At 39.6% G+C, this 10,213-nt stretch overlaps 1 protein-coding gene across 1 annotated transcript; it reads left to right on the top strand.

Moving 5' to 3' along the window:
• The first annotated feature begins 1,133 nt into the window (after positions 1-1,133).
• On the top strand, positions 1,134-9,843 carry LOC149200800 (disease resistance protein Roq1-like). Its single transcript, XM_089401074.1, has 6 exons — positions 1,134-1,278; positions 6,146-6,776; positions 6,890-7,979; positions 8,105-8,380; positions 8,532-9,605; positions 9,680-9,843. The coding sequence occupies exons 1-6, from the start codon at positions 1,134-1,136 to the stop codon at positions 9,833-9,835; spliced, it is 3,372 nt and encodes a 1,123-aa protein (XP_089257200.1). The 3' UTR covers positions 9,836-9,843.
• Positions 9,844-10,213: the final 370 nt, after the last annotated feature.

Below are 10,213 nucleotides of genomic sequence, written 5' to 3'. Positions count from 1 at the left end.
CCCCGACCGGGGTGATAATGACGATGATCAGGGCAATTAATACAGATCAGGTAAGAGAGGATGACGAGGCAACAGACAGTCAGGTAATGATGAAGGAGAACAGAGGGATTATCAGCAAATGTATCATATCGAGAAGGGACGGCGACGAGGCAATGAAGGAAGAAGCCGGTGGAGGTAATGCGGCAGAGCTCGGATGTGGGAACGACCGCACAGAAGAAGGACGAAAGGAGGTGGGTGGTGATGAAATCGGCAGGTGGCAGGTGAAGCGAGCGACGAGAGATGAGGAGAATCGGCGGAGGAGACATCATAAAGGAAGGCGAGATAAATAGAGGAGAACGTTAAACAATTGTGCCGAGGATTTGCGAAGAGACAGAGCAGTGAAAGCTCTGGGCAGGTTAATAGTAAGGCAGAGAAGGCGGAGAAGACAAGCGGACAACGCCGGAAGGAAGTATCGAATGGCGACAAGGAGGAGAATGAGGAACGACGAGGATGAAGACAACAGAGGACGGAGAAGCCAGGGAAAGAAGGGGAAAGGAATCGAAGAGGGAGAAACGACAGAGGAGTATCAGACGATCCAAGATGACACGGAAGAAGAAGTAGAAATGTTTGACTCGGACCAGGATAGAGAGGAACAACCGCGCAAGAAGATATGGAAGGATGCGGGGTCAGCAAAGGATAAAATACAGGAGGACAGGGAGCAGGTAGACAGGAGTAACAAATGGCGAGAGGAGAGAGGTGACTTCGGAAGCACCTCAGGCATGAAGAGTCGGGGAGGTAGGGGAAATTACAGGAACAGAGGAAGAGCAGGACGAGGACGAGGACAACGAAGCAGAGGAAGAGGAGGATCGAAAGGGAGATGGGTAGAGAATGAACCAGCACTAGCAAGAAAATACATGAAAACATTAAAGAAGAGGATTCAGTTTGCGGAGGAAGCCTACTGTGAGAACACCAATAAAGACATCAGAAGGATAATCTAGCATCTGGAGGAAGAAGCGACCCAGGGGCAATCAGGGTCAGAAATGGAAGACTGGGAATACCTCCTCCCGGATCTAGGGAACACGAGAGGCCGCATGACTCTGTATAAACAGGCCTTGCATGTTTACTGAGTCATGAAAAAACTGTTGGCGAAGGCGATGGAGCAAGTGGCTATGGAGATGGCAGAACTGTCACAGGGAATCCCAAACTTGAAGAAAGAATTGCAAAACATTCAGGTCACTCTGATAATGCAGGATAAAAAACTGGAGGAGATTCAACAGTTGATCAAGGAAACCAACCTGGGTATAAAGAAAGAAGAGGAGCAACAGGAAGTCATGGCAGACTAATACTGGAAGATATGTATATACTGTCTGTAGTTTTTTGTGAAAACGGTTGAATAGTTTAGTTTCTATTTTCAGTTAAGAATGCAAACAAGAAACAATAGTAATCTTTTCGAATGTATAGTTTACATAGCATGGACAAGAAGAATCAGTATTTTTTGTTTTTGGATGGCTGTCAAAAACTTAAGGTGGCCAACAGACCCGGTTTCCCCTCGGGGCAGGTTGAGGCCACCATGAAAATGTAATGGTTTCAATTCGAAGTAATGGAAAAAGAATGGCCCCTCCTTAGTTTACAAAAAAAAATTAGTAATAACAACATTATATAATTAAACTAAATCATTAATTTAGGAATAAAATAAATTAAATTTAAAAGATTAGTCAAAATATCAAACCTAAATTAAATTAAATTTAAAAATTAGTTTAAATGACAAAAAAAAGAGAGGTGAATGAATTAAATACAACCATAACTATTACAATTATTAATTTATAATCAATAATATTAGACAAAGATTTGATTAGACTAATTAAGATTAATTAAAAAACAAGATTAATAAAAAAAATTGGTCAAAGTAAGCAAATTAACCTACTAATAATTTATAAAATAAAAAATAACATTAAAATATAAGACATAAAAAAGATGTAGTAAAAGTAAAAGTAAAAGGTAAAGAATTAGGTGAAAATGAAAAACCACTAATAGAGATAAGGTTAACCCAGAGATATTATAATAAATTGATATACTAGAGTAGACATGGAAATTAGATTAAAAAGGTCAAAAAAGAAATTAATGGGTAAGGTTAGATCAATAATTTTAATAGGATTTGTAAGGGGAGAAGAATTATATGATTAATTTAGGAAATTAATTAGATAAGGAAATTTAGAAATTAATATACAATATAGAGATTAGATTTTGTTTTAGATTAGAAAAATAAAAGTAAAAAGAGGAAGAAGTTAATATATAATATAAAAATTAGAATAGAAGAAAAAAAAGAAGGAAGATGCGCCGGAGGAAATAAGGAAAGAAGAAAAAGACACTTTGGTGGAAGGAATATGAGGAAAGAAGAAAAAGGCACTTTGGTGAAAGGAATATGAGGAGGATAGGGATTATTGACATCAAAGTAAGGGGATTCGATTTTTGAAGACATAAAATGGATAGTTGGTTTCCACTATTGGCTCAATTGATATTCTTCTTCTCTATTAGAATTGTTAGGGCACTTTTCTATTTCTAAAGCCTTCTTAATAATAAGTTTCGAGTAGAAAAGGGCGGAGGCCAAGATTTTAGTATTTTCAAAGCTAAATAAATATTGGGTCTTCTTTTAATTAATCTTAATTAGTCTAACCAAACCTCCGTCTAACATTATTGATTATAAATTGATAATTTTAATAGCTATTATTGTATTCAATTCCTTTTGCCCCCTTTTTGGTCATTTTGACCAATCTTTTAAATTAAATTAAATTGATTCCTAAACTAATTATTTGATTTAATTATATACTAGTATTATTACCGATCTTAGTTGGTCTCTTCCTTTATAATTATTAGTTAATTATTTGTACTTTTCAATAATGTTCACAAAATCTCTTTGCATCCCCTAGTGTTAAGATTCTTGATCTATTTATTCCTCGTCTAGCATTCTTCATATGAGCAATATAGCTTTTTGTTCCTGAAGATGGGTGAAGTGTTCACCTGAGACGTTAATACTTTAGTGATGTAACATAGTATTCTAGAAGATCTCAACAATAATAATGATTATAATATTTTGAAATCTTTTATTACCTTATATCTTAAATTTAATATTAGTACTGTAATACTCAAAATAATGGAAGTAACTAAAATGACAATGAAATAAAAAGTAAATGCATGAATCATCAACACAAATGAACACAATATTTGACTTGGGAAACCTAATATAGGAGAAAACCCAACTAGAAGGTAAGGCTTATGTTTCACTCTCTTTTTCTCAATGATGAAATACAAATACAAAGAAAGAGACACTCACCATAGAGTTGCTTTGGACATTGTGGCCTAAGTGGTTGTTATTGAATCTTTTACCTCCTTTTTTATGCTTTAATATCCCACTTCTAGATGCTCTATTCAACTATGGAACAATAACAATACCAAAAGAATGGAATCTCTTCCTTTCCTAGCCACCTACTACTTAACATAGCCTAATAGCCATGTAGGGTTACAATTAGAGTTTTTTCATGCCACAACGCTTAACAAATGTTAGCGTTTTGGATCCTCAAGAATATTCTTGAAAATCTTCATGTGACTAGCTCCATATGTAATGTAGCATCCACTTGGTACCATGGTGATTAATAAGGTAGGTTAACTTGTAAGAGGCATAACTTCCACATACGAACTTTGGCTAAGGTGTGCACCATTGAAAACTTATGGTGTGTAGAAAAACAATGAGGGAATGAAGCTAAGCTTTTGAAGTTTTGACCACAAAAGTGTTGTTTAATGCTTCAAATTAGAATTGGAAGTTCCCAAATCAACGAAATGGTGCTTTGCTCTAAAATGGGCCTTGGAAGACAATTTTTTCTCCTATAAAGTACCATGATAGATGACAAATATGTTGATCCATTCTAAACCATACCTCCCCATTTAGGAAGGATTTTGGTCCCCGGAAGCTTTTAATGAGTGAGGTGGAGAAGTTTTTCCTTTACCATCTCCCTAGAGTATCATTCGACCTTGCCTAGACGCTATCCTCTCAACCTTATCTACCATAGTTCACGCTAGCCATATCTGGCAGTTATGTACTTCTTAATGTATTAATATTATTAGGTTGTTGGAAATCATGTAGGATGTAAGGCTTTGTTGTCTCTCGGATGGGGTTTCGTGGTAGTGTGGGTCATCTTATTTTCTTGTCTTTAGGTGGGTCATGTCAAGAAATTATATAAATGTTTTTTCATTTGGGTTTCTTGGGGTGTTATTCTCTTGTTTTTTAGGTCCTTCTGACCTGCACTCTCCTACAGTTCATGTCTTCTTTGGTGGTAGTGAGCAGTGTGTCGGTAAATCGTTGGTATCCTATTATTTTTTTCTTTGTTCGAGATGTGACGCAACCCTGACATTCTCGATTTTAACACTTGGGGATAACCAGATGAGGCTCCACAAATTTTCCACACGTCCTCTAAGTTATGTTCAGTGTGTGAATTTTCCTCTGTTGCCCACTCTGTGTCGGTTGTGCAGTCCTTCAGACCTTCTAGTTTTTGGTCTCGCCCTCCCCCTTTGGCTTCTCAGTGTCATCACCATCTGTGTCTATGGATCTGGTGGTTGGGGATATTAGCAGCCCTGTCTCATAGGGATTCCCAAGGTTTTAAGTCACCATTGAAGGTTTCTTCTCCTCCACAGATCGGTGTGCCTCGACCTATCACTTTTCAGGGTTCTATTTTCAAGTTTTCAAGTTTCGAGGTTGTCGTTCCTCAGCTCAAAGGCGAGGAGAATTTGGGTGTGAATGTTTCTGCGGGGCGGGGGTTACAGTGACGGGTTAGAAGTATGAGGGTTTGAATGTTGCAAGCACTGAAAAAGCAAATGAAGGTTCTTAGCCCCCTCTGAAAATTCTCTCTCCTTAGAGATTGGTTCGAATTTTGTGCCCTTCCCATTGTTTATGGTCGGCTATATCAACCACATTAATATTTTTAATGTGATTATGCTAATAATAATTATTAAGTGAACCTTTTTAATATATATATATATATATAAAACAAATCTAATAAAATGTCTCTCGTAGAAGGTTTTCAATTTGTATTGTTCTTAATTTTTTAATTGACAAGTGTGAACCCTGTTGCTTATCCTTGGTACACTAGATCTGGACCATTGCTTATGGAATTGGATTTTCAACTTCTTTGTGACTGAAATCCACTAAATGATGTATGATACCTCAAACGTTCATATGCCGAACTAGTTCATTGAAAAAACAGATATTGAAACAGAATGGATTTACCATTTGAGCTAGTAAATCCTGAATCGGAGTATGTACGAGCATTTGTCTGACTAATATGATTTGCAGTATGTCCTTTCCTTTATTAATGATGCCATAACCCTTCCATATCATGTACAGGAAGCTCACACGAAAAAGTTGCTTTTTAGAAAATTGTGGCGAAAAGGATCAAATCGTTGAGACAGGAAAATGATCAAATCGTTGAGACTTTCACCATGTTTTTGACGATTATGACGTCTAAGGACCAATAGAAAAACAACTTTGAGAGATGATCGTGCGTCTTTTTAATTCAACAACTACAGAAATTGAAATATCAACTACTAATCAACACTAGTGTAATTGATTGATGTTTAGGGACATCACTAGCATCATTATTGATTCCCGATAAGTGTAGTCTAAAAATAATAGAAATAGAAATTTTAATAAGATTATAATAAAATCTGGCGAGATAATCGGGAGAAAAAATTAAACACCATAAAAAACAATAATATAAACTGATAATTAATTTAAAAGGTCTTAAAGAGGGTGCTTGAAAATATCTGGTGTGTCGCGAAACTCAATTATCAATGTCAGCTGGTCAGAAGGTCATGTTTTCACGGTTCAAATTGCCGTATTGATTCTTTCCATCCATTCATTCAAAAAAAGATTAATAATGAAATAAAAGGATAATATGGCGACTTGAAAATTACAGAAAGAAACCCTATACACTAGGTATTCAATCGTTTAAATAACTAGGTATTGATACACAGACAGAGTAGCAAAGGTGCAGCTGGTAACTTCATTGGAGTTTCGAGATCATTCAGTCGAAAATATAGAGCTTGAGCTCACATTCCCCAATATCTGTAAAACATTTTGGTTATTGCTTCTTTGTTATTCTATATCCAATGGCAGATATGATTAAATTAACAACAGTTGGTGACGCTACATGCTCGACACCCTCCACCGCATCCACCTCACAGGGCAATAGCTGCAAGTATGTTTTTGATGTATTCATAAATCACCGTGGTCCTAACGTGAAGAAAGGTCTCGCCACCCATATCTACCGTCGCCTGAAAGAACATGGATTAAGAGTATTTTTGGACCAGCCAGAATTACAGAAGGGAGAGACCATGACTTCTCAAATTGAAGAGGCTATTCGAACTTCCACGGTGCATGTAGCGATCTTTTCTCCAAGATATGCTGAATCTAGTTGGTGTCTCAACGAATTAGTATTGATGTTGGAGTCGGGCTCAACAATTATTCCCGTCTTTTATCATGTCAATCCTTGGGAGCTTCGGTGGACGCGGAGCCAAGATGGAGTTTATGCTCGAGCCCTGAGCATACTCCGGTGTATCCTTCTGTGTAAAGAGGACGAAAATGGAGCGTATGCTCGAGCCCTGTGCATATTGGAAAAGAAGACAACGATAGATCCTCAAACCAATACAAAGAGGCCACGGCATAACTCGAACACTATTGAGAAATGGAGGAATGCCCTTTCTACTGTAGCAGACACAAGCGGCATTGACCTGAAAGCGTGTAACTGGTAAGAGCGCCCCTGCTTCTCCCTTCTTAGCTTTTAATTTGGTGGATTCATAATGATATCGATATCTTTTAGGCGTTCCTTATAGACAGACATTTATTGTGGACATTATTCAGTGACGAAGAACTGCTTGTTGATGAGATCGTTGAACGAGTTCTGAAAAAAGTTCGCAGACCACTTCTGAATGTCGCTAAATATCCAACTGGCCTGTTTGAAAAAGTGAAGGATGTGGACATCACAGTGTCACTGCAACGGCAAAGCGGGAAGCCCAGTATTGTGGGAATTGCGGGTCTTGGCGGAATTGGAAAATCGACCCTCGCCAAAGAATTATTCAATCGGGAGATGTCAAATTACGATCGATCTTGCTTCTTGTCTGATGTCAGATCAGGAAATTTGCTTTCCCTGCAGAGTAACCTTCTTAACCATTTGAGTCTCTCGAATGTACATCTAAACAACATTGATGAAGGCATGGGGGTCTTCAAAAGGCATATCTCTTTTTCTAACCAGGCTCTCATAGTTTTAGACGATGTTGATCATATTAATCAACTAGATGCATTATTTTCCCCACTTAAAGATACTATTCATCCAGGAAGCTTAATTTTAATTACAACTCGCAATAAAGACTTGCTCACAAGCTCAGGGATCGCAGAGTCCTCTATTTACAAGCTGAAAGGCCTAAATCGAGAGCACTCGCAAGAACTCTTTTGCTCCCATGCCTTTGGTCAGCCCCGTCCTGCGTTGGGATTTGAGGACGTGGTGGAAAAGTTTGTGGATATCTGCAATGGGTTGCCCTTATCTCTTAAAGTGCTTGGAGCCCTTCTTTGTGGAAAATATGATTTAGATTATTGGAGAGCGCAATTGCACAAAACCTCCAAAATACTTCCCAGCGATATTCAAAGCACACTTAAAATTAGTTATGACGCCCTGGATAAAGAGGAAAAACAGATCTTCTTAGATATTGCCTGTTTTTTCGTTGGAGAACACAGGGATACCGTTATCAGAATATTGGACGGATCAGGTTGGGAAGGATGGCTGGGTCTTCGTAACCTAGAGAACAGATGCGTTGTCGAGGTCGACACTGAAAACCGTATAAGAATGCACGACCAGGTTAGAGACCTTGGCAGAGATCTCGCAAAGGAAACTCCTGAGCTTCGGCTTTGGTGGTTGACTGACAGCTTTCTTCATAATCTTTCTACGCGATCTCCTGTAAGTATTTTGTAGATTTCAATCGGCTTCAAAATAAAGTTGCGTTAATCCTTTGCAGTTTTCAAGTATTACAACTTTGCAAGATTGACCATCTTGTTTCTAACAGTTCGAGGTGATCAATTCAGGTGCGTGGAATTAGCATGGTTCACGGAAATGTCTCTGAACAATCTCTGGAAACCCTTGCGGACAGCTTTAACCTAAGCAGCTTAAAGCTGCTTAGGGCTGAAGGTTATTTTGTTGAACGCCTATTCCGGGCTGGGCAGGTACCACAACTAATATATCTCCGCTGGGAGAATTGCCCGTACTCGTCCTTACCTTCCTGGATTTCACTAAAAACTTTACGAGTTTTATACATACAGAAGGTGAGCCACCTGCAAACACTGTGGCAACATGAATCTCAGGTAATCGTTTTTTTTTCTTTGAAACAGATTTTTGTTTTGTTTTTCTCCAAATTATAAAAATTGCTTGCATTTGAGAATTGTCTTCGCATACCACAATGCCAGAATGTTCACATTTACAGTGCCGAACCCACTTTATTAATGTACATTGCAGGCACCTCTAGAATTGAGGGAATTGTATATTCGTGCTCCCCTTTCAAAAGTTCCAAAGTCTATTGGAACGCTGAAGCACCTCCAAAAATTTGTCTTGTGCGAGAGTCACCTAGAAATTTTGCCAAATGAATTCTGTCATATGGATTCCTTAAAACACCTTGCATTAAAGTATTGCTGCAGTCTGCAGGAGCTCCCAAACTCACTGGGGAACTTAACAGCTCTTCAAAGTCTTGACTTGGGCAGCTGTTTTGTTCTGCATACGCTCCCAGACTCGGTTGGGAATTTAACAGGACTCCAAAGTCTTGACTTGGACGGGTGCTCTACTCTCCAGACGCTCCCAAACTCGGTTGGTAACTTGACCGCACTCCAACGTCTTGACTTAGGTGGGTGCTTCTCTCTGCAGAGGCTGCCTGACTCGGTTGGGAACTTGACATGTCTCCAAAGTCTTGACTTGGGTGGATGCTCTAGTTTGCAGAGACTCCCAGGTTCGATTGGAAACTTGAAGGGCCTCCGAAGTTTTCACTTAGGCGGGTGCTTCTCTCTGCAGATGCTTCCAGACTCTGTTGGGAACTTGATCAGCCTGCAACGTTTTCATTTGAGTGGGTGCTCCGCGCTGCAAACACTCCCAGACTCAGTTGGGAATTTGGTGGGCCTCCAATATCTTGACTTGGGCGGCTGCTCCGCTCTGCAGATGCTCCCGGACTCGGTTGGGAGGTTGACAGGTCTCCAACGTCTTCACTTGGGAGGGTGCTCCGCTATGCAAACGCTGCCAGACTCGATTGGGGATTTGACGGGTCTCCAACGTCTCCACCTTGGCGGATGCTCCGCTATGCAAACCCTGCAGACACTTCCAGATTGGATTGGGAATTTGAGGGGCCTCCAACGTCTTCACTTGGGCCAGTGCTTCGCTCTGCAGACGCTCCCAGAGTGGGTTGGCAACTTGACGAGCCTCCAACATCTTCACTTGGGTGGGTGTTCCTCTTTGCAGACGCTCCCAAACTCGGTAGGGAAGTTGAAGGGCCTCCAAAGTCTTTACTTGCGCGGGTGTTCTGCTCTGCAGACGTTACCAGACTCGGTTGAGAACTTGGGCCTTCAAACTCTTCGATTGGGTAGATTCTCCACTCCTCACACTACCCAAACCTCTCAGAGTCCGTTAGGAACATGACGGGTTTCCAAAGTCTTCACTGGCGCGGGTGCAACACCATGCAGAGTCTCCCACGCTCCTTTGGAAACTTGATGGGACTCCAACGTTTTCACTTGGAAGAGTATTGGAAGGGTGTTGCAATTTACAGATGCTGCAGTTGAGCATTTTGAGGTCGTTGGAAATGCAAGAGGTGTTTTAATGTCTTAAAAGGCAATGTGGTAGGTATTAAAACAATCAGCGGCACGCCTGGTTATTGCCTTGTAATGAATGGATTTTTTTGCAATTTAGAGATCTACAGTTGAGCATTTTGTGGCCGTTGGAAATGGTTGATGTGTCTTCATGTCTTAAACGGCAATGTCGTAGGTATTAAATCAATCAGACGCACGCCCTGTCCTTGCCTTTGTACTGAATGGAATTTTTTTCTGTATTGGAGTGTTTAATGTATCCATTCGTGTTGGTTTTTCTCATGGAGTGATAATGTTGGCCACTCTTAAAGTAAATGTTTGTATATGTATATGTTAGATGATTTTTAAAATTAA

This window comes from Pinus tabuliformis, chromosome 2_1, assembly GCF_031772625.1.
Source record: "Pinus tabuliformis cultivar Carrire ecotype Pingquan chromosome 2_1, CPIR1, whole genome shotgun sequence".
NCBI classification, from domain to species: Eukaryota; Viridiplantae; Streptophyta; class Pinopsida; order Pinales; family Pinaceae; genus Pinus; species Pinus tabuliformis.
This window is presented reverse-complemented; position numbering and strand designations above follow the sequence as displayed.